We start from the raw sequence: 24,764 nt of genomic DNA, 5'->3' as shown, positions 1-24,764 counted from the left end.
TGATGGTTCGTTCCTTTTGTTTTCCTTTTGAAGGTAATGAACATAGAGTAGCTAGCTCTTCAAAATCATGTTAATTTTATCAATGGTGAGATTATAACATAACAAATAACTTGATCATAACGTACTCAACAACACTACAAGCAAAGAAATTAAACTATCCATGACAAAAATGCAACCAGTATTTCGATCTCGATCGGTCTGTTTGATTAAACAACAGTTTCAATTTATGAACAGTAACAATAATCGGTGCTTGCATTATGTTCAACAACTTGTATCATTCTTCCCCGTGAAAAAGTATAGGTAAATTCTGACACGGCTTCTCTACCACTGAAAGTAGAGGTAGTGAAAAAAAAACACTAAGATTATATAAACGTTTGCAATGACTGACGCATGTTGAACATTTCGAATCCAATACGACTAGTACTCGAGTTCCAATTTGACGAAGGCAGCCCTATATTTTCTGTTAAAGTTGTTTTTAAATTTTGCCTTTTGCTCAGCACTTGATCGTTTGTAGACTTCTAGCTTGGAAGCTAGTACTCGATCAGTGTAATATTGCTTGTCCAGAATAGTGCCGGATAAGTAGTACGTACATACTGATCGTCAAAAATAAAAGAATGTGTAAAATTATTGTTATGATACTATTGTTAAAACTGGATGGCCTTCTTTTACTATAATAAGATAGCTATTCGAGTGTTTGACGATTGTCATCATCAAGTACGTAATGGGAAAAGTAAAAGAAAGATTAAGGCTAATATGTGTGATTAATTGTTTAATTAAAGTTGACATACTCTACATCTATATATATAATTGAGTATAAGAATTGACAAATGACATTGGGTGTGGCTCTCCTGTAGTCTTGTTGGCTTAAACCAAAGAAAAACTATCATACTTTTAGTCAATTAAGGGCTCCAATTCATATACAAGTAAACAAGATTAAATTACAATGCCAACACACTGATCTGAAACCAATTGCCTCCTAGCTAGATGTTGACTTGAGAGTTGAGAATGATTTTTTTTTTTTTAAACTGACAAGAATTAGGCGATATCAGTTCCTCTGTAGCAGTCTGATGGTTGACAGAGCACCCACTTTACCCTAAAGGGAAAGTTGACTTGAGAGTTGAGAATGATAATTCTATGTTAATTGTCAAACAACTAGAAAATTAGTAAGTTAACTACATCATTGTATAAATGAAGATCGAGTTCATATGACACGAAGAAAAACTAGAGTGCTTTGCTATAGCATCATATATTTTTCAACTTTATTGACCTTTTTTTTTTTCGGGTTACATATGGTCGTGCCATAAAACAATTCATAATCACGAGTTCATGACTAAGATTCGAAAAAATTGCTTTTACCTCTGAGAAAGCTCTCTTATTTCCGGCCACCATCTTTCCCTCAATGCAAAACTTGGATCACAAATCAACAAGATGCAAAACAGGCCGTGAAAGATTTAGGTGATCGAATTCTCGAGATAATTACAAGTTTGTTACCAGAATTCCAGTATAGTAAATTAAGCTATTGTAATCAATTGTCTGATCGAACAGTACTCTATGTCATGCATCGTCTGGAACACACCTAAACAAAAAGAAAAAAAGACAAAAACAACATTCCCTCTGCAATTTTGCATATGCAACACTCAGGAGGTTGGGTATAATGCAGAATAATATACAGAGACGACATCATGCGGTTATTTCATACGAAGAAAATTAAATATGCAAGCCTTCCCCATGCACTAATAATTAACTAGTTAATATAAGTTAATCTAAAGTATTCATATAAAGCCGCAGCGGATAATCAACATCAATCTCTTAATAATGTGATTCTTGTTATTTGTTGAAAGCGGACCAACAATATTATAAAGCTTGACAAAAAGAATCAAAACTACTGTTTCAATCTTGACCAAATAAACCGATATATAGAGACTGGACTACGACAAAAAGATGGAATTTCCATGGGAATAATTAGCTTAATCAATTAATCAACACATAAGTTTAACAAGTCTATATAGAGTAGCCAAGCCTACAAAAACAAGTTATATATATCGAGTAGCTTGATCATTTGCTAATTGCTACTTAATTGGTTAAGCTAAATGCTTCAACTTCTTATTCAAATTATTGGAGACCAATAATGGAGTTTAACGCTAAATGTTTCAACTTTCAACCATGGTTTGCCTTGAATCAATATTAGAACATACTCAATAATGATATACTGGAAATTAAATTCTCGAACGAAACTTTAGTGATCGAGAATGTAGAATATGTGCAGTGCAAGGATCCATTACATAAGCATAATTAAACAAATCCCGATGGCTCGAGGAAATCAGTTTAGATGGAAGGATTACTTCTTCTTCTTCTTCTTCTTCTTCTTCTTTTTCTTCTTCTTCTTTTGGGCGGAACATCTTCGTTTTTATCACTCTGTGATGTTACGATATCATCACTGCATATATAGAAATTTATAAACATTAATTTGTTAAGCTGCAAGGAATTTAGAACACGAAGATAGATCTCCTGCATGGCAGGGTAGTCATTAGAGATACGAGAGGGGGTCGTAGTTGACTCGTTAAAATTTGGCTCTCGAATAATATATGTAAGAAATGATGATACTTGTATTTTTATATATGGGTAGGTTAATTATGGAAATCTGATTAATATATAAGATTAAGAGCAATTCAAGATTTCAAACCTGACTACCCTACGTCCGCCATGGCCTCTATATTGGGTCTGGTCCTGTCGAATCTTCGATCGATGTATATGTAGCGCGCAAGAGTACGTTTTAACAAACACTTAGACATTCCTTTACTTCGTCAAGCACTGGATTTAATTGGCCGTAGTAGTCCATAAAGTGCATGTGTATTTATGAGACTGAGCATGTAAATTTGTACACACTTAATCTGGATAGATTCTTCATGTGAAAAGTTCTATAAAATCTATATGCATGCTAGCTTGAATTCCATACAATACAAGTCCATACAACTTTTTTCTCAACAAAAAAGAAGTCCATACAACTTTTAGACAGGAAAAACGAAACAACATGCAACAACTTTGGGTAGGAAAAGCCAAATGCTTCATCAACTTTCAGTGGTTAAGATTTCTGATTTTCTGATTACAATCAAGTCAAAGCACCTGCATTAGCCGAAGAAATGTTCATTTTTAAGTTTTTCTTTTTAACCAAAATCTAACACTAGAATTTTAAGAAAGCTCGTATTCATATTTGTATTATTAGATCATAAAATTATATAAACAACTTTAAATCTTAATTCAAAAATTGAGAAGTATATATGTATTCGAATACACGGTAGTGATGATAAATACGTGTATCGTTGTAATATGACGGGGTATGTGTAGAATGTATAATACCGGTACTCGATCAGTTCTTATATGTTTGATTCTGCTAGTCAATTTCAACCCCCTTAATTACCCCAATGAGATGAATCAATTTAACCTCTGTATATTAAACATAAATCCATATACAAGTTGTAGATCAACCACTGCAAGCTAGCTAGGCTCATGAAGAATAATTCTAGAAATTGATTTTCAAGATCCTCAATTTGTACGTGGGTGTTGACTCTCCTCCGACCAACCGCTTTAACGGACGGTGGGTCCGTACTTTGGCGTCGCCGTCCACATCCACCGGCTACTGTATATTTCTCAGCTAGCTGCAATTAATTTTTCTCTCATCTAAATAGTGGTCGGAGATACAGCAGCCGCAAAGATGACAAAAACGAAATAAAAGAAAGTAATTATTAAGTAAAGGGTTTCAAATGTTTGAAAACAAATAACCTATTCAAAAGCACTAGTGGTCTTCGTCAAACTTCGATCGTTCGTCGCCGTGTCTTAGCTTTTCTCTCTCCTTCTTCTCCCCCGTCCTATAAATACCTGGTTTTCCTCTTCCTGTATTCACAAACACATACGCAGAGTTCTCTCATCGATCATCACTTCTTCTAATAAGTGCGTACTTGTTGAAATATTAGAAGGCCATGGAGTTCATCGGGCGCTTAACAATGGGGGTCTCCATTGTCTTCGTTCTGTACTTATTCTGCAGATTGTTACTTTCTTGCTGGGTTTTTCCTGTCCTGACTTACAGGAAGCTTAAGAGAAATGGTTTAACGGGTCCGACGCCGAGTTTTCCTTTAGGAAATCTTAGCGAGATGAAGAAGAAGAATAGCAAAAGCTCTTCTTCTTCTTCTACCCATGACATACACTCAACTCTCTTTCCCTACTTTGCTCGCTGGCAGAAAGCCTACGGTAAAAACCGACCTAAGAAAGTTTTTACATACATATATAGTTTTTCATCATGCATGATCAAGTGTAAGAATGTACTTATGCAGTACATTGTTGTTACATGTTAATTAATGTGTTTGCTGTTATGGTGGTGCAGGGAAAATGTTCGTTTACTGGTTGGGCACAGAGCCATTCCTATACGTAGCAGACGCAGCCTTACTGAAAAAGTTGTCGTCGGAGGTCACCGCGAAGAATTGGGGCAAACCGGCGGTGTTTAGACGCGACAGAGCTCCCATGTTTGGTAATGGCCTTGTCATGTCCGAAGGGGATGATTGGGCTCGTCACCGCCATGTTATCACTCCTGCATTTAACCCTACTAACTTGAAGGTACTTATATCATATCTCTTTCTAAACTTGAATGAGTTAAGAAATAGAAATTTACAAGCTTCTTTTTTTATGAATGCCTAGCTCAAATATACTTTATGCGGCTCTGTGCAGGCAATGGCTAGTTTGATGGTGGAAACCGCAACAACAATGCTAGACAACTGGACTACTCAGATCAACACTTCCGGCACGCAAGAAATCGAGGTTGAGTGTTCGATTTCAGCAACAGCTGGGGAGATCATCGCCAAGACCAGCTTCGGTATTAGTTACCAGAATGGTCGCCAAGTGTTCGAAAAATTAAGAGCGCTACAAATGACTCTATTTAAGACGAACCGTTTTGTGGGAGTTCCTTTTGGCAAATACTTCTACCCTATGAAAACCCTTGAAGCCGGAAGACTCGGGGAAGAAATCAACCAGCTATTTTTGTCGATCATCGACGCAAGAAAGAAATCGATTAGATCAGAGACTCAGCAACACGACCTTCTCGGAATGCTGCTCAAAGAGAGCGATAAACCGGGCAACTTCTCGAGGTCTCTGACCACACAGGAGCTGGTGGACGAGTGCAAGACATTTTTCTTCGGCGGCCACGAGACAACGGCATTGGCCATCACATGGACGATGCTACTTCTGGCTACCCATACAGATTGGCAAGATGAGCTGAGGGCGGAGGTTAAGGAAGTTTTGGGAGATAAAGAAATTGATGTAAACAACCTTGCTGGACTAAAGAAGGTAACAACTCGATGCAACCACGTTATAATGTTATATCATATCATGCATGTGTTAGTGTTATAAACTTATACCACTACGGTGCTACTTATCTTCTACATAGATAAAGTCTATAGTGTATAGCTATCAGCCTGTCACAATGAAACGGAGAAGAGAAAACACATTGCATGGTCTTCATGTGTTTTTGGTTTAGGGTTTAGATAATTAGTTGCATGGTCTCCCTGGTAGAATCGAATTCAATTAGTTAAATTAAGAATTTGCATGTATATGGAGGCCGTCAAAAGTTGGGTACGTATGAATAGGCCATTTCAACTTTGGTCTCTTTGGTCATGTCTTATTCTCCAAAGCTTTGGGATTGGTCAACGGTCAAACAACATTGGTAAAATATTTGGCGCGTCCCCTTAGATTAGTCTTGCTAATTCTTAATTAATTAATTAGGGTGCTAAATCCAAAAGGAATACCATGTCATAACAAAGTAGCACTTTTTAGATGCCACTGGGAAGTTTCATAATCTGATCATTAGCGACAGATTGTTTCTAAATTAGTCACGTGTTAAGCTTAAGCTGTTGTTAATTAATATTTTGTTTTTGCTTAATGCAGATGGGATGGGTGATGAATGAGGTTTTACGATTATACCCTTCGGCGCCGAATGCGCAGAGGCAGGCAAAAGCTGACATTCAAGTGAGTGACGACCTAACAATCCCTAGAGGAACAAATATGTGGATCGACACTGTGGGAATGCACCATGACCCTGAGCTATGGGGTGAGGATGTGCATGAGTTCAAGCCAGAGAGGTTCAAGGATGACATACATGGTGGGTGCAAGCACAAGATGGGTTACTTGCCATTCGGGTTCGGAGGGAGGATGTGCATTGGTAGGAACTTGACGTTTTTGGAGTATAAGATCGTGATGAGCCTAATTCTGTCTAGGTTTTCTTTTACCATTTCGCCTACTTATACTCATGCTCCTTCTATTGCGCTCTCTCTCAGGCCTTGCAATGGCTTGCCTATAGTTCTCCAACCCCTTAACTAGATATCGAGGATGTCAGCAATATGAGTCCGTTAATTACCTCTAATTAGTAAAGTTAGCCTGAGAAGTTAGCTGATCCTGTATAGGATTGTAGTTGTGAAGGGCATTTTTCAGGGCTCTAGAGCAAGAGCCTAGAGGCCTTTGAATATGTTGTTTTTCTAGTTGCTTAATAACATTTGTTGATTTATTATTATCAATATTCACTTGTCAATTGATGAATTTGGTGTTGTGCTATTACTAGAAAGACTAAACTACATAGAAATGTAGTAGTGTTGAATTTGGTAGAAAGAATTTGGTAGAAAATGTGGCCTAGTGTAACAAAGAGTCTGAACTTTTTGGAGGCTTGAGACGAACAATTAAACATGCATAGGACCTCAGAGATTTGCGACCGAGTTTACAAACATCAATGCCCAAGTGATAGGGAGATTAACCAAGTAACGATATCTTCCCCATGAAAAAGCAAGCTTTCCTCCCCAGGAATCCCTGGGGAGATAACATACATGGATTCAGATATTCAGATGGAACCTCCACTTTATGATCTTCAAATAAATCAAATCAACCTTGCATGCGAAGACTAGACATGCATATATTAATTCCAGACCCTTCGCGTCATGCATGAGTGAACTACCAGGCGCCATTGCCCTAGATCGAGAATCCGAAACCAAGGCTCTCCCCTATATAAATGACAAGCCTTCTGCCCAGATCATTAAACAATATACATATGGGTTCTCTAAGTCTCTACTCCAAAGCTTAGGGATGTCTTCTATGACATTGCTCATTGTTTTCTCAGCCTAAGCTTAGGGTGGCTTAATTGATTGTTAAAGCTAGGGTGGCCACGACCACACCGTTAGTCGTGGGATTTGAGAGAATGATTTGGTTGATTTTTATATTTTTTTTTTTTTAAAAACACCATTTTCATCTTCTCCAAATCCGACGACTAAGACAGTGTGGTCAATATTGGGTACCGGAAAATGCAGAATTCCTGGGGAGGAAGTTGGGGAGAGGAGGCAGTCCTTCAAGGCGGGAAACAAGTGCCAAATTAACCTCGTAAGCTTCTTTTCCTGTGCTGACATGAATTATGAGGTAGCTTTTTATAAGCTCACAGGTCTCAGTCTGTCGGTTCCGAATTTTGGATGCCTTTTATTCATTATTCTTTTCCTTGGAATGAACAGTTTGAACATCTAAAAGAACAAAGTTGAGCAATTCTAAAACAGAGGTAAACTAGGTGGAAAACGCACATGCATCCATTGTTTCTCATATGTCACCAAATGCTGCCACCCAATCTCTTCGAGCAGATCCAGTTTTTCTTCGTAAAGCTTCTTCTTTGGAGGCTCCGTATTCTCTTGAATAATGTCATTCAAGACCTGTGATCGAAGGAGATCAAATTGATGAAAGACTCAAAACATCAAACTGCCACTGACAATGGATGATCCACTTCATAAAAGGCAAGGGGATCAGAAAGTACCTTCAGTGCTGTTCCAAGCCTTCCATGATGTTTCTCGCGTGTCACTGTGAGGATTCCGTATTTAGAGGATTTCACTTCAACCCATTTTTGAAGTTCTTTAAAAGTATCTTCAAAGTGTTCAAGCAGGACACCAGAGCCTGGTCCAGAATCAACAGTCTTATCTGCCTCTTTTGAACCTTCAGTTACTTCTGACGCCGAAGGCTTATCACCCTGCATCAATCATGATGATGGCAGCGGTGCTCCATTAATTGTTCACAATAAAAATTGAAGCATGTACTGATTCAGAATACTACAATGGGGGAATACATGAATAAATATTTTTTTCCCCGTTTACTAAACATGTTTATACTATTACTAACTGTATAACCATATAAGCAGAACTTTCAGAAAATCAAATCTGGCGTGCAACTTTCAGATGCTTTCCTATACTTCAATAATTGCACCAAAATGTGAAATTATAATATACAACTATTCAAACCTGCAAAGACAACATATCTGCCAGTGCTATTCCTTTCTGGTACAATGCCTCTGCTAACTGATCACGAGTGGTTTCCATCTTCTTTTTCATTTTCTAACAAAAATAATTAATACTAGTTATGATAAGTGGGGAATATATTCAAAGAATAAGGGTTGTGATAGTTGTTAATCCTCGCAAAGTAATTTCAGCTAACTACACACCTCTGCTTCCTCATCTTCGGGATCACTTCTAAGTGAAAAGAATTTTGCTAGCTCATCTCTGTCGATACTATCAACAACCTCATTTGCTGCATCAATAACCTGCAAAGCAACACTTATGCTCGTATAAGATAGCATATTAAACATCTGTCAAGGTAGGGAATTCTACACTGACCACATTCAAATAATGGTACAAGTAGACATTCACATTGTCGACGAAGTGATGAATAGCAAGGTTGCTTTACATGATGAGATTCAATTGCCATAATCTATGAAAAAGATTGTTTTCGTTGTTTTAACATATAATGTAGTACTTCCACAAATAGCTGCAACAATCATGGTTACATTATGTTTGAATCATACCCTATCACACTTTAGAGACCTAAAGTACAACTGCTGTTTCTATACATTAACATGTTAGAATTTGACTTGGATAGACCTTCTGAGAACCCCACCCCAGACACTTGCAGAACCCAATTAAGTAGTTGTGGCTCATAAAAAAATAATTCTAAACTGCTCAGCCCATCTTATTTATTGATGAGGACTTGTAGGCAAGAATTCTTTCTTTGTGACTTCCTTTTTACTTCTCTAATTGAAGAAAAAAAAAGAAGAAAAAACTTGTTCCTCCCTCATCCAAAAACACAGAAAATATAGAAATCTTTAAAACACTATCCTGTGCAGACTATCATTATTGATCATGCAGTTGTACTAAATTACCTCTTTGTCATGACAGACTTTGTCCTCGATATTGTTTCGAGAAAGCAAACCTTCCAAAATCTTTGCAAGCAGTGGGGTGTGTTGTGGGTATTCAGACTGCAAAGACAAACATAAAACACATAAAATTGGTGACTCGGGAGCATAGCCTCAACTTGAGGCATAAAATGAAATCCTACATAGGCGTAAATATCCAATGCTCAATTAGGCTAAGAAGCTGTAGTTCCAGAAAAAAGAAGGAAAAAGAAATAAAGTAGAATCTCAAATGGGTGTGGTGCGCGTGTGTAGAAAACTGGCCAGTTGAAGCATTGCAGTCAGAGCACCACCATCCGTGTTGAATCAAGTAAAACCAAAGTGCACAAGTTGAGTAAATGAGGTAACTAGACTCATTTTCGGATGCAGCTTGAAATAAACTTACCATGTCTACATTACATGAAATGACTTTAATCTAAGTTTATCTTTCATGTAAGCCAAAAACCTAAAATAGTCAATTTCTCATCACAGAAGCCTTCTATATCCTTTAATATATACCATGACCAATTGACTCTATGAGCTCTAACCTTAAGAGAGGTAGATAACTTTTTCCACTCTGAGCGTTCTTCATCATTGTCTTGTTTGAGGCTTGTAAGAACTTTAATCTTCGCATCTCGAACCTGATACAAATTACCGACAGTAAGTATCTGTACCTCAGATATAAGATCTACAAATCTAAAAATCTAAAGTGATAATTAGCAAGAGGTTTGATAATAGAATTGCCACATCATAGATTGATATGAGTACTTGATGGGGTTATCTGCAACTGATTTTGAAAAGCCATAACTATGTGTTGTTGAATTTGTACATGTTGAGTTCTAGAACAAGTGCCACATATATCGTGGTTTTCAAACCACCCCATTCTGACATGGCAATAATAGTCATTACCAACAGAAGTACAATTGAAAAATAGAATGTTGTAAATGATCCACTAGTTGAATAGCCACATGCATAGGTGCCAATACAAAATGAGCATAAGTAACGGAAACCCACTGCTAAAATAGCATTCCCTGTATCTGTCACTTAGGAAAGTTGGACTGTTGGAGTGACTTAATAACAAATCTTTAAATACTGTAGGAGATGAGTAAAAGGTTGTCAACTATATTTCAAAATCAGAACTTGCAGAGTTTAGGAACTGTGGGCTCCATAAAAGTATGATGCATTCATCAGGATGAAAAAGTATTTTTATATGTGCCTTACACACCTCATCTTGTAAACGTTCAGAGACAGCTTTGGTGGTAGTAGAAGAACCTTTTCCTTTGTCTTCATCCATCTGTACAAGTATTGAAATAAAACAATTCATCACATTTTTATATGTCAAATTACCAGTAGCAATAATATATCTAAATTACATTCGTTGTTTTGGCTAATTACCTTATTTGGTGGCACAATATAAGAAATCTGATACGACACAGGGTTCTTTTTCGGATCTTTTCCTTCTCCTTTTTTAACATAAGATAACTTCCCATAGGAGATAGCTCCAAGTAAAACAGATCCTTGCAGTGAAAACTGCAGATATTTTATTAGTGTAATTGTTAAACACTATAAATAAAATTACTTGCAAAAAGAGAATAGTACAATACAGTACCTTTGGGAGCTTGTCTTTGGATGGTGGGCCCAAATAGATTGCTTCTTTTTTCCTACCCAAAATTCAAAGTTAGATAATTGTTATAAAATGGATTTATAAAAGCATAGAAATACATTACTCGACTGCATACCCTGGAACTAAAACTGAGGACTTATAAGCACCATTTCCCATCACAGGGCCATCCGGTTGGGAGAAAAAACTCAAGCGCATTACATCCTGGTTAAAAAGAGAGCAGGTTCCGTTAATCAAAAAAGAGACTTGATTGCATAATACAGCTTCTGAAAATGAGACCTTGATTCAAATTGGTGTTATAGGGAATGGGTACTCAATCTACATAAGGACAATGAGAGAAATGCATCATTTGTTCCAATGATATACAAAATCAGGTCTCGAACTACCAAGGGAAAGATCTATTCGTACTACATAATCAATTACTCCAAGACTGATATCATACCTTCTCTTCCAATTTTCTTTCAATGAACAAAACCAGCTGCTTCAATTTTTCCAGATATTGCATGTTGTCGTGCCTGAGGTTTGAAACACGTTAACTTAGATGAAGTTGGAATAGCATAAATGCGACAGAGCATTTAACTGAGGTAATTTCATAATCAAGTTGTGTATTTATTATATAGAGAAATAGTTATGTAAATTTAATAAGAAAACTGAATTCTAAATTTTGGTAGCAACAACAAGTCTCAATTTGCAGCGAGGAAATAACAGAAATGGTACATGTCGATTCATGAAATGAACCATACCTAAGATATAGCCGTAAAGTGTATTCGCCTTTGGGCAGTTTTGAAGAGCTTGGATAAGCTTCACCCGTTGCATATACACGCTGTTATTGGAAAGTGAAGAAAGTAAGAAATAATGAAGCAAAAATATTCTCAACAACTTCAAAAGCATTGCAATAGTGCAGCAAGTATACATAGCAGTTGAGGTATACATTTACTAAAGCCACCAATTAATATTCGGGATGCACAACTACATCCCCAACTCCCTAATATTAAACAATTTGAAATCATAAACCAAAGAAATAAAATCCAAAATTACCTTGTTTGCATCAGAGATCATATAAAACTGAGACTCAAATTTAGTATCATATATGCGATCGTTAAGTAATGGAACTTGAGGTTTTACTTCAGCTCCGTCTTCCAATTTGAACTTGTAACTGTAGAACCAGAAGAAGGGTCTAGTACTATAAAACATAAAATGTAGCCTGTCTATAAACATTGCTCCATAACTCACGTTAATGTCAGCGCCAAAATACGTTTTTCTGAAGGTAGTTTGTCACGATCTGTTGGAAGAGAACGAAGTTCAGCTGCAACTGGTCGATATGGAATTCTGATCTGCAAATTGAAAATCAGATGGAAAACATACCATTTTAGAACACAGATACCAAGAAGATAGAGAAGAACATACAAAGCAACCATCATATGCTAGGGAAGCAACTTCACCTTGCTTAGAGTAGCAGTAGGTGCAAGCTTCTCGGATGCTAGTAGAGCTTCAGCTTCAATTCTTACTGGTGCTTCGCTTCCATCAAGCACTAATTCCTCTTTATTAACATTAATCCCATGAAACACAATCTGAACATGTTTAGAAACCACATGTAAGGCTCTCCAATCAAGTTAATTTTACATAGAATTCCATGATTCCAGAACATCACTTTCATACAATCTACAGACACCACCACATCAATGGAAATAAAATAAAATTGTATTGTTTGCATGTGTCTCAAATTTGGACCTTACGAAAATGTACAGGACAAAAAGAAACGAAAGAAGTCTTATCAGTATTAGAATTGAAATGAAGTCTTTCATTTGGTCAAGTACAGCTCCTCACATAATATGAGAATCAATCAACATACTAGAAAATTAAAAACCATACCAGTGAACTATGGCCAATTAAACTGGTACTAAGTCCAGAAATTTAATCACAAGAAAAATCATGGCATCTTCAGTGAATGTAAGCAGCTAAGAAATATTGGAAAGTAAACATTAAACGTATCTAGATATTAGATATTTTAAGTCTAGATATAAACAGAATACCTCAAAATCCACAATAGTTGTTTCATTGCTTCCAATGCCACTTGACCAAAACTGAGCTATCGCTAATTCCATTGTCTGACCACCCACAACAGGAAATGAAAAGCTTTTGGCGGCAGGCGAAGAGAATGTTACGACACTCTCCCACTTAAGAGGCCTCTGTAAGGGGCAAAGCTGTACATTGAAAGCATGTGGTTTAACTTTATATCACATTGTAAGCCTGCTTCTTTTTCTTGGTTAGAAAACCTGCTTCTGACATGCTTTACCTGAACAGAGTCAACAAAGAATTTTCGTGTTGTATCAAATCCTGATGTTTGCATAGTTGCTTCAACCCATGTGGCACCATGAGGTACTTCAATAAATCTCCTTTCTATGTGGCCTACAAGAGTAGCATTCCACCATCAGGAGAAGGGAGAACTTTCGGACACCAGTATCATACGGTGCCATATGGCCCATTTCAAAACACAAGTCAACCATTGGTAACATGATTCACAGAGAGGGAATTTAAGATGTGCATACCTGGCAAAAAAGACATCCTGGAAAATGAATATAGTGGAGGTCGACTTATGACAGTGATTGGCTTTGTTATAGTGATTGGGATTCTGAAAAGAGGGCCGCGCCAAGGTGCTTTGCAATCAATGCCATATAGTTCATAATAGTGCAGCCCCTCACTGAGGTTTGTAGGATCCACAATTATGCTGAAAAGAAGGGAAATGAAAACATGTAAATTAATATTCGCAAAAAGTAACAACAACTTAACCAAAGATACAAAAGTCAAAAGGGTATTAGATGTAAAGCTCGTAAGAGTAGACAATCTAACAAGTCAGAATTGTTCAAAATCTCAAAGGGAACGACAAGAGTAATAGAAGATGTTTATGCAAAACCAAATTTTCTTTCTCTGTTCCATGTGCATGTGCATGCACAAGTGTCACATACATATTAAAAAAAGAAAACGAATTCTGAAAATAAAGGTCAGTTCCCTGGTCATAAGCCCCAGGAACTTTGCTTGAAACTAATTGGATAAGTCATTTTCAAAAACAAGGAACGCCCATGTGGAAACACACGAAACCAAAAAACACCTCTACCAAACAACATATAAGAGTACCATGACATGAGAAGAGCGTAGATGCATGCATGCAACAACATAATAACAAGTATGTCAGTTTAATCGATGAAGAAAAACAAATCATAAAAGAAAATGCACTAAAAACAAGTGACCAGAATAACTTGAATGTACATAAAATTAAACAAATAAATGAAGGCGGACAGAAGTAGAGCTAACTAACTTGATGCTACGGCCATTATGAGTAAGAAGGAGAAACTCAGGAGCCCTCACAACCGCCTTGTCAGTGGAATGTAACTCAATACACTCCTCAAAAGGAACCAATTCTTCTAAATTACTCGCACCTTCATGAAATTTTGGTTGAACTTGCACCGTCCACTGTTAACAACACTACTTTAGATATTGTAGCAATTGCAAAACGGGACAGAAATAACTGCCACCAGACATATCTACTACGAAGTACATAAAAAATTAAAAAGTATACACTCCTAGTAATAGAAGCACCACAGTATATAAATATTTAAAGTATTGTGTGACCATATGCTTAAAGACTTTTGAAAAAGCACCACAAATATTAAGCCGAGAGTAACTGAACTACATATAACACAAGTTATAGATCTTATTATGAAAATTCAGAAACTCATTAATTATGAAGTTAAATCTTTGTTCACCTCGGTAGATTGTTGGCAAGTACTAGCCTCCCTCAAGTAGATACCTCGTGATGTAGGAGCTGACATAAAATGCATCACATTTAATAAAGTTCAGGGCACCAATATAACCTATGATTAAGAACATCTAGACCATGGAATTATTACCAAATGCCTAATAACTACTGAAATAAAATGAAACCTGCATAGAGAAAAAGAAGTTCCATAGGCTACAAGAGACTGATTCTAACAAACACAAGGGCCTCACCCAGATATACTCAAAGATTGACATGTTCAGCGTTTTTTGATAGGAGATATTTTACGATTCATAACCTTCATAAAGAGGATTGTGGGGACACTGATCTCTTTACATAAAAAAATAGGACTTCTCACGTTAAAGTTTTGGGAAATGAGCACATAATAGTCAGATCCCGGCAAGGTTGTGCTGTCAAGGACATGCAGCTAAACTTACTTGTTTTACCAGATTGGTTTATCTTTATCTGATACCAGACAGATGGTACATCCCGAGACTGCCTCAGGTATTCATGTGCCCTGATAACCAATAAATAATCATTTTGATGCGTCTCAAAATTACATGCTTAATCTATAACAGGAAGAAGTAGGGTGAGGATATAAAAAGTATTACCTGTCAACTTGCATAAGTCCTTGCCCAGTTGTTAATTTATCTTCTGGTAGACTGCCTACAGGAACAGATGTATTTTCAAGAGCCTTCCTTACACTATATGGACTCACCGGAATACCCTCAGCCTACAAAAAGCAACAGACTTAAAATAGTTGCACAGACAAAATAAACATTGAACATACTCACAAGGGATATAAACAAAACTATGCAGAAGATAAGTACCTTCAATGCACTTATGAGTAGTGCAATTCCACCACAAGCAGATGGGGATGCCATTGATGTTCCATTCATGAGCATCCGTCGTTGGAGAGTCCATGTAGGAACAGGAGCAACAGCTGCACCAGGAGCACTTATACAGACACCAAGATCTCCATCGGCAGTTGGTCCTCGGCTAGACCTGCAGATAGAATCAAATTGTGATGAAACCAGCAATAAAGTAACCAGCTTTTCCGTGAGGAATTCATGTTCAAAACTGACTAAGTTAATATACCAGGTGTATTCAAGCCCTTCACCGGGGGCTTCAACTACACAATGAGCACCAGCAGCCATTGCAGGAGAGACGTATGCACCAACACCTATAATGCTTGATGAGGTACCACCAGGTGCTCCAACAGTGCTCAATGCTGGGCCACTATTGCCAGCACTACTCACAAATACCAGACGGTGCTTGTTCACAGCCTAATTTAGCATCAATAAAGAGATTGTGACATATTGCATGAAAGATAAAAGAAAAGGAAAAATTAGCACAGCTATGAAAGCAACATTTAATAGTGTAGAAATCATACTTCATTAACAAGGTCAACAAAGCGCCCATAGTCTGGCAGTAATGCTGGTTCTCCATAACTCATGTTAATCAGATCACATTTATGCTGCAAAAAAACATTGAATCAGGGCCACTAATACACTGATATATACCCCTACATTGGTATTTCCATGGCATAGAGATTTCATAAAAAACAAAGAAACTGAATTTTGAAGCACCTCCACAGCAGCAATCAATGCTCGAGTGAGGCCAGTTCCTGTCTCCATTGAACCTAGGCGTGTGTCCCCAATTTTACAAGATATAACTTGTGCTCCAGGTGCAACTCCATTCAACAGGGGCTCCTAAGAACAACCGAGTATCATGAGTATATTGTCTTACTACTGAAGTGAAGCTAAGTAATAAAGTTATCCAACAGTACCTTCGCATGGAAAGCAGTAGCAATACCAGCAACATGTGTGCCATGGGGAGAGCAATCTGTTACAATACTCAATATCTTCCCTTCATCATAAACATTAACAACAAACGTGCAAGCATCCAATTTGCTGAAAACCCCGTATTTCCGTTCTATCCTGTACAGAGTTTATATAGGAAACACATCAACATTCTACTAGAATCAGACCAACATCACGAACACCATATTGGAAACTAGGACACCATAATTTACTTACTCAGAGTATACCTAATCAAGTAGGAAATGTCCAGAAAAAAAAAAGTTTGGTTTTAAGCATCGTAAGTGCTTCTAATTTAAACAACTGGCAATGTACTACTCAGCGGTTTTAGTCTAAGCAAAAAGTAATAGTAATAACACTATGTAACCATGCAGGAAGGGAGAATATGGAGATGCTCATCAAATGCTAGAATTCAAGTGAGGAAGGTCATATGTTTAGTTATGCATATCATTTGAAGGCCTTTGGGCGGCAGCGTTCGAGTAACAGGCAGGTTTTTTAAGACAACTACAACATTGAAGAGAGTATCAACACTTCAGCATACAGTTTCAAGTTCTCAGCATACATAAAGTACATCTCACATCTTTGTCCCATCATTATAACCTTACATGTCACTAGAAACCAAGTTAAGCATACCTATAATTAGTTAGGGGCACGAAGTCGGCGAGTTTTCCACAATCAGGGCCATCTTCAAGAGTCTGTGTATCAATGGCAACCCTCCATACTTCTCCATCATGCCATACAACAGCATCTATGACAGGCCCTTTATCATCATAGCTCTAGAAAATACAAGATCATTACCTTTAAGAGTTGTAGACAAAACTAAGAATAAAAAAGTAATACTTGGCACTCACCTCAGCTTGCTTTTGTAGGTAATCAACTCTGTTTTGCAGGTCTTCTCGTGCCCTTTTCAAGTTAGCCTCCTCTGCTCTACTGTGTTTCTGGGCATATGGTAACAGAGAAAGGTATACAGTTAGGGCACACCAGGAAAGCTTGTGAATATATTTGTTATAAATTAGTCAGATGGAAAGAGAATTTACTATGTCACATAACACTATGCGGTTATTCAAAGACAAATATATACATTTCAAAGGAAAACTCTGAACAATTGAATTTATACCCTCATTTACATAGGAACAAAACTATAAAATTGATTTTGAATAGGAAGACATAAAAGGAATACAATGAATAGCTGGATCCCCATGAGAAGATAATAATCTTGAACAAAACATGATGGACCCCAATGAGAAAAAAAATATTCTTACATCAGTCATATTAGTAAAGCACATAATGTGCAAAAGAGGAAGACAGGACTACAAAAAGGAAGTGATATGAAGTTTTTTGAACGATGCAACAACAGTCAGTTTAGGTTTTTGAAATTTCAACATTGATTATGCTGCCCATGCTTGAAAATCAAAATTTACAACACAGCACAGATATTTCAGTATCAGATGCATATCAGCATATGCATGCAAGAAATAAAGAAGCGTCATATGCAACAACCTGGTCGAATTCATGAAGATGCTTAACAGCCTTAGCAATTTCCTCTTGGTTTTGTTCGTCCCATTTTTTCCTTCTTTCTCTCTGTCAACGAAACACAAGGGGAAAAGAGAAATTTGTTAACTGTCATCTGAAGCGAGGCTATGCAAACAACATACACATCCACTACCTATGGACCATATATACCTTCAAGCGAGAAGTCAGTGTGCCAGTAAATAGCTCATAAACCAACTTATAACCCACGTGCCATTCACCAGAAGGATTTTTCCAAGAAGGGTTAACGTGCAGAGATGCCCCTGTATGAAACTTTGCATTAAAGCCCAAACATGGCACTCTCAAAACAAAGCTTACCGCGCAAGTAGATATTACTTTTTCTACAAACAAATACCTAAATAGTTTCTTAAGTTCAATCAAAAGCAATAGCACAGACTAAATAGCTATGAGAAAATTGTGGGAAACCTTCTCGTAATAATACAGAGAGAGACATACATACAAAGATATGAAGATACACACACATTAAGAAATTCACCTGAAGCTCCAGGTATGCAACCGTTCTCGTCAGCCTTCACAACCTTAGAAGTATCAACATCTCCACTCCCAGAGCTGAACAAGACAACTGATCAGACTAAGCCAAATGCTCTAAACCATACCACCAATTCCATGCTCAACTAGAGTTTACACACTCACCAGTCAAGAACATCTAGAATTTTCGGCTTTCCGTCCGACGTAACCTGTAATCCAGCAGCAGCTGGATCCACTCCAGAATCTGATTCACATTTTTCAGTTCAAGACCTTAAATTTCTCAACCAGAAAACAAATCCGACAGTTCATCACAACTCAACTTCATTCGCTAATCAATTTCATCATTACTAATTTTCCTACTCAAACTCAAAACTAAAACGTTCGATTCTTACTAAAACACTTCGTTCTGAACAAACAGATAGCTTCAACAATCAACATGATAATTTTTCACATCGAAACAAAGAAATTTGAAGTGTTTTTGAAGTGAGTGAAGTACCGAAGATGGCGATAACGACGCCGCGGCCGTCGTAGTTCGGATGAGCCTCGATGAACCGATCGGCGGCGATCTCCTTCTTCGGCATGAGCGAGGCTAAGAACGTTGACTCGTTGAGCTTGAAGTTACGCAGAGAACCATTAGCGTCACTACCACCGCCGCTGACCGCAGAGCAAGGCATCGCCCTAACCCTAACCCTAACACTACTCCGATCACTCCACTCGTTCTGGCTTGGTCTTCTTCTAGCTCTGCTCGCCTTTTTGGGTCTAATGATTAGGGAGAGAAATGGAGAGTGATGATGAGGTGGGAGGAGCCGTGACGGTGGAAAATACGGCAGTTTGAACAATACGACAGCGTTTTGCATTGTGTTGTTTTAAAATGAGGGGTGGTTTGGTAATTTCAGGGGTGAGGAGGCGGCGGTGGCGGGGAGGTGATTAGATGAGGGAAGTGGCGGGTGCTTGGGGACACATGGTGAAAGGTGAGATGGGAGGGCGTGATTGGGTGGTGTGGGGTGGGGATGTTATCGGTTTTTGTGAATTTACTTGTTTGGCCTTTGCATGGATAGCAAACCAGGGGACAAGGGACTTCCTATTTTTTTGTTTAAAAAATAATAATGAAAAATATACAGAAAATAATTCATGAAATAGAATTAAGAGAGACGTTGTGTATGAGACTTTGAGATTAGATTTTGTAATCTTCACTCTATAAATAAACAAGTAAAAATGTATGTGACCTACTGTGGCGAAAAACAGAAGAATGTTTTTCGTGTAGCAATTTCTTATCTATTTTTGTAATACTGATTGAGACTTTGCTTTCACTTATATGAATGTTGGAGCTAAATCTCATTTTCGATGAAACAAAGTATGAATTTCGGCTAAATGTTTGTGTTGTACATAGTGTTGATTTTTCTCTGGAAAACAATAGTAAATGAATTGTGTCTAAAAATAGAAAATGATCTAATTATATTGATGATGAATTGGATTGACAGAAAGATATGCACTAGATGTGCAAATGTTTGCTTTTGTCTTCCTTTGATCCTAGCATAAGCTATGTATCACTTGTATGTGTATTCTCTACTCATTTTCCATTAAAATTATCCATGCCCTTTCCTTGCAAAGCTGCCAAAGAGCTTCCCTCTTTTGAATATCAATCTTCAACTAAATCCAAATCTTTTGCAAGACCTGCAGTGTATCTTTTGGAGTCAGATGAATGAACTGAACAAGTACTCCAATAACAGTCATATAACTACAGTATATCAGTATATGTAGATATGTATGTTCAAAATTATGGACTTACCTAAGCTTGTGTTAGCTGGTATGAGGTTATGGCAGGTAGTGTCACAAGGGTATGCACAGTCAACTTCCTTATTAGTTAGCCTTCTGCTGAAGTACCAATCACCTACTGCTTCTGCAATGGTCTGTCAAAGACACAGTCTAGAGTTTACTTACTGGGAGTGTGTACAGGTTTATGTTATGTGTTCAGTCAATTTCACTACCTTGTTGTGTATTCTTGGAGAATCAACCCCAAACCATGTGTCCTGGGACTCACTTTGGCAGTGAGCAAAGCATGAGTTGATGTACATCCCTCCTCTTGCTGAGTACTTGTAGAACAATGCCAAAGCAACAAGCATGTCGCGCCTGAAACCTGAGAATCGCAAAGTAAAAGAGGGTCGATTCAGCTATCATACATGAAGAACTCAAAGATACAAATAGTATCTGGATTAAAGAACAACCTTGCAATACAGTTAACTGGGCAGGATTGCATGCTGCAGGATCCAGTTTACAACGGTTCCAGTGTCCGCGTGGATCAGCTGAAGGGGGCACTAATCCATGATGGAACTGTGGAAAAATGAAGCTTTACTTAAACAAGAATGATATTATGAAGCCTCCAATTCCACAAGGCAAGGACAGTGTATACCTGGTAAACGTCATAAGCCGAGTTCAAGATGAAAAATGGTGGTGTGATGAATCTCAATGCATACTGTGGGAAAATGCACTGCATCAAACCAAGGCAAATGTCAAAACCGTGGATTGCAAGACTAATACATCAGTAGTTAATCGGTTTGTAAAGAAAAGAATTACCAACTCAGGAAAAGGAAGGGATCCGGTGCAGTTCTTATCCAGATTTTTTTGTACACCCTGTCATGCACGTCTTAACATATGAGTACATATTTATAACCTAAATGCAGATACACAAACAAGCACAGATTTCATCAGTTGCTTGCGAAAGAAAAGAGTACCTGTAAAGATACAAGGTCTTTGTAGAAAGACCTCATTGTGTGATTCAAAGCTATGTCTCTTCTGTATGAATGAGAGAAAAAAAGATCAATATATGGCATTGTAAAGTGCAAGATGCAAGAATGCTAACTTGAAAGTACTTACTCATCGAGAAAGAATCCAGCATCACTCAAGCATTTAACACTGGCATTACTTGGTACATACTTAGTGAAGTCGTCACAATGTAAAAATGCTGCTAACCCCCCAGCAGAGCAACCTGATAACAAAGCCTGCAAAAGAGATGGTATAATAAGGATTTTAATAACAGCATCTAGGATCAATGTATTTGTAGCCAAAGTAATAGAGATTGCTCTACCTTGCGCGCCTTTCCTAAACCTTTGGGCAGAAGATCAAGAATAATGGCTTCCCATATCTTTTGCCCTCTGAAATAGAGCAACGATGTCTGTCATGCATTTCACACCCGCATTTACACATACATGCAAAGAAATGATCAGTTATGTCTATAGATTTATCCTCTGTCGGTTACAAGAAACATTGCAATGCAGCATTAGGATGTTTAAGAATATGGTAAAAGCACTAGAAGGAAACATTGATTGAAGAGCAAAGTAGTACCCCATTCTTGTATACTGCATCTCCTGCAAATGAAGCTCCATCACAGTATCGAATCTTCACACGGTTCCAATTGTAAAAATCTGGTTCATTATCAAGATTATAATCAGAACAATTTCCATTGGTTAGATACTCATCATGATGTTGGTACAAAGACACTTCCTCATAGAGCTTTTATAATATGCTTGTGATAAAGAAGAATTGCTTATTATGTGAAACTTATGTGCAGAGGTAATCAAAAATCTGAACATATCATTCAACAACATAGAAAGCGGTTAATTCATTTTCAAACTTATTCGTATTCGATGGAGAACTTTCAGACCCTAAAAATGAATGAACAAGCTTCTTACTTCTTAGTAACTGTAAATGTTGAAGTAGATCCAGACCTTCCAACTGGACCAACTAATTGTACACAGGTGAATTTTACATTTACCAGAGAAAACAATAGTCCAGAATCAAAAGACCGGAGGACATGACAAAACTGAAAAAGGCTGGGAAGATCTGTAGTACAATTGAGAAACAAGTCTGCAGCTAGACATACTACTATTAGTTTACTCACGAGAAAGGGACAATATATAGAGAGAAACATGGAGAACATAACTCTCATTGACCACATTCATATACGGAAATGTTTATATTTATATTACCCCTTTATGGTCAATGCTAAGAATCTAGATTCAGGTCCTAAAAGGTGTTTCACTGTTTCTCCTATGCCTAAAAATAAAAGATATAAAGTAAACTCAACAGAAAGATTGTCTGTAATTAGAAAAAAAAAAACAAGAAAGATATATTGTCTCATATATTCAAAACGCGTGTATGTTAACGGTGTATGTTATAAGGCATTATTTTGAGATATAAATCTCATATCAGGAATATGAGACTTTGCATGTGGGTTAATAAGGGTTTGGCCAATTGGTTTTGGATATGAACCCAAACTACTTTATCATGGTATCAGAGCGGGTTACCCATGCAAGTCTATGTGTGAAGCCTAATGGTCACACGCACTCATGCACTCCACATCACTCAAAATGTTGTCCACATGTAATAAGGGTTTGAGCCTCTCCACTACTTTATCAGTTGCTTGACATAGGACTGCAGTTAAGAATTTTAGTATTCCATGTCAAATACAGTAGCTAGCTGACATTTCTATGTTATGAAATGCTATTCTGGTTAAAATTATTGCTCTATGCGTTTTGTTATGGTTTTATTGGTTTAGATATCTGTATATATCTCGCTACAGGGTGATTTTATCGTACCTCTCCATCACTTCTAGAGGTTTTAAGCCTACATTCGCTAACAAGATGAGGCTATTACAGATTCTTCACCAACAAATCAAAAATTAAATAATCTTATATATCCAGATTCTCGTCGGTGAAAACTATATGCAAGAAAACTGGAATTATTCTTAGCTGTAAGCCAGGACTAGACGAAAAGCAATAATAGAAGCCAGCCTTAAGGTCCTTAACATAGCATGTGAAAGTGTAACATGGACCACTAGATAATGTGCTGCTACTGCATAAGCTTAACCTCTAGAACAGAAGAAGAACATGGAGTCGGTACGTACCTGGATTAAGAGAGGCATTATTGCTTAGAATCCCAGAAAAGACCTCCCACTTGTTCATAAGACGTGTAGATCCTCTTCTTGTTTTGGCCCTCTCCAAGCATGACTCTATGTCATTGCACCACCCTCCACCCTGTGAAGCAAATGTTGCACATCAATGGATTCAGGCCCTCATCATGAGTCATGAATACGAAAAACTTAAAGACTCAGACACCTACTTACCTAACCGATTTAACAGAAATTTGTTACACTCTTTTGGACCATGAAAGGACATTGCTTAATTTATAAGTGACCGCCCACTCACCAAGTTTGGAGCAACACTCATTTTAAACAACAGTTACAGTTTCCATGAAGTTCATACTATTTTTTTCCCCACCAAGTTTTCAGAATGTGACTGCGCACATGAACTACCAAACCCGACAAAACTAAAATTACGTTTGAGCTAATAAGAGCCAACCAGATCAGCACTGCGGCTGCAGCCGCACCCACGGCAGTGCTAGTTGTCTCGTAACGTGCACGGGACACAAAGCATGAACCATTTGAAAACGACGTCGCACTCATTTCCCTATTTCCACTCCAAGTCCAAATCCAGTGGACCCATGAGTCATGCATTGTCAACATAGCTAGACACGTGGCCAGACACGAGTTGATCCAGCAGAGAGCACTTTTGTCTCCTCCTACCAGCCAATCTCTTTTTCTATGTCAAAAATAAATAAAAAATAAAAAATTATGAAAATGAGTAATATACCTCGAACTGTAAAAGCCAGTTTCGTGCTCCGGCGCCGAACCCCCTGTGAATGTGATACGCAGGCAAACTCCCATCCAAGCAAACTACACGAATATTCGCCGCCAAAAGTTAACAAACAAAATGCAACGATTATTCTTCTTTCTTTTCGGCAACAAAAAGTTCAAAAACGACCTACTCAAATATTTGTACATCGGATAGCGAAAGAATTCTTTGTTTTCGAAACTTACAAGCGCCGAGCGCCGAGGCATTTCGGACGATGGTCATGTTCACCATGAGGCGGTGCGGCTGCTGCGAGTAAATGCACCAGGGCAAGCACGTGAGCAGCGCCACCGTGACGGCCACCGCTGCATTCACACTCTTCGTCATCGTCACGATCATGAACATTTACATAAGCTCTCTCTTGTTCAGCATCGATCTCTTCGTGCTTGGGTCACTGTTAGATATAGGGGGAGCAAAATCGAGCTGAGGAGATTGCGTTTAGGGAAAGCTAATCTTGGTCTTAAATGGGAATAAGTGAGGAAGTTGTATATGGTTATAAAGTTGAAACAGTTGGGAGAATTTGTGCATTTACCAAAAGGGAATGACGTTACTGATACTTGAGGAGGAGCAGAGAGAGTTGGAGAGATTTGGTTTGGCTGGAAATGAAGCCAACTGC

At 37.8% G+C, this 24,764-nt stretch overlaps 3 protein-coding genes across 3 annotated transcripts; 1 reads left to right on the top strand and 2 right to left on the bottom strand.

Moving 5' to 3' along the window:
- Positions 1-4,001: 4,001 nt before the first annotated feature.
- On the top strand, positions 4,002-6,505 carry LOC101314238 (cytochrome P450 734A1-like). Its single transcript, XM_004309156.1, has 4 exons — positions 4,002-4,245; positions 4,379-4,608; positions 4,720-5,334; positions 5,932-6,505. Exons 1-4 carry the CDS (start codon positions 4,002-4,004, stop codon positions 6,361-6,363), a joined length of 1,521 nt encoding a protein of 506 aa, XP_004309204.1. The 3' UTR covers positions 6,364-6,505.
- Positions 6,506-6,916: 411 nt separating this feature from the next.
- On the bottom strand, positions 6,917-19,283 carry LOC101291383 (tripeptidyl-peptidase 2-like). Its single transcript, XM_004308031.1, is given in 34 exon segments — positions 6,917-7,724; positions 7,826-7,981; positions 8,292-8,396; positions 8,504-8,602; positions 9,218-9,313; positions 9,775-9,867; positions 10,452-10,520; positions 10,622-10,756; positions 10,836-10,887; positions 10,966-11,051; positions 11,290-11,362; positions 11,591-11,670; positions 11,886-12,003; positions 12,081-12,181; positions 12,290-12,418; positions 12,881-13,051; positions 13,144-13,256; positions 13,397-13,575; positions 14,164-14,318; positions 14,612-14,670; positions 15,060-15,139; positions 15,234-15,355; positions 15,453-15,627; positions 15,721-15,908; positions 16,016-16,099; positions 16,212-16,334; positions 16,412-16,562; positions 17,076-17,218; positions 17,294-17,380; positions 17,943-18,023; positions 18,126-18,235; positions 18,469-18,542; positions 18,627-18,705; positions 18,958-19,283. Coding segments are annotated over 34 exon segments (3,903 nt in total). The 5' UTR covers positions 19,136-19,283; the 3' UTR covers positions 6,917-7,565.
- A 520-nt stretch (positions 19,284-19,803) lies between these two features.
- Positions 19,804-24,628, bottom strand: LOC101291098. Its single transcript, XM_004308030.1, has 13 exons — positions 24,337-24,628; positions 24,110-24,192; positions 23,365-23,494; positions 21,804-21,883; positions 21,547-21,633; positions 21,336-21,460; positions 21,194-21,254; positions 21,036-21,092; positions 20,872-20,949; positions 20,687-20,792; positions 20,450-20,598; positions 20,251-20,371; positions 19,804-20,135 (listed from the first exon to the last, which is right to left on the bottom strand). The coding sequence occupies exons 1-13, from the start codon at positions 24,491-24,493 to the stop codon at positions 20,101-20,103; spliced, it is 1,269 nt and encodes a 422-aa protein (XP_004308078.1). The 5' UTR covers positions 24,494-24,628; the 3' UTR covers positions 19,804-20,100.
- Between the last annotated feature and the right edge of the window lie 136 nt (positions 24,629-24,764).

The sequence above is a fragment of the Fragaria vesca genome, linkage group LG7 (genome assembly GCF_000184155.1).
Source record: "Fragaria vesca subsp. vesca linkage group LG7, FraVesHawaii_1.0, whole genome shotgun sequence".
NCBI lineage: Eukaryota > Viridiplantae > Streptophyta > Magnoliopsida > Rosales > Rosaceae > Fragaria > Fragaria vesca.
Note: the sequence above shows the minus strand (reverse complement) of the source record. Positions and strands in the feature narration are given on the sequence as shown.

What these genes read in the sequence shown, in the direction of transcription:
- LOC101291098 (XM_004308030.1), bottom strand. Translation starts at nt 24,493, where the DNA reads ATGTTCATGATCGTGACGATGACGAAGAGTGTGAATGCAGCGGTGGCC. An exon ending in ATGCAGTATACAAGAATGGG is followed by an intron (nt 21,634 to 21,803) that starts GTACTACTTTGC and finishes AATGCATGACAG; the next exon opens with ACATCGTTGCTCTATTTCAG. An exon ending in AAGACCTTGTATCTTTACAG is followed by an intron (nt 21,093 to 21,193) that starts GTACTCTTTTCT and finishes CGTGCATGACAG; the next exon opens with GGTGTACAAAAAAATCTGGA.
- LOC101314238 (XM_004309156.1), top strand. Translation starts at nt 4,002, where the DNA reads ATGGGGGTCTCCATTGTCTTCGTTCTGTACTTATTCTGCAGATTGTTA. An exon ending in TCGCTGGCAGAAAGCCTACG is followed by an intron (nt 4,246 to 4,378) that starts GTAAAAACCGAC and finishes ATGGTGGTGCAG; the next exon opens with GGAAAATGTTCGTTTACTGG. An exon ending in TTAACCCTACTAACTTGAAG is followed by an intron (nt 4,609 to 4,719) that starts GTACTTATATCA and finishes GGCTCTGTGCAG; the next exon opens with GCAATGGCTAGTTTGATGGT.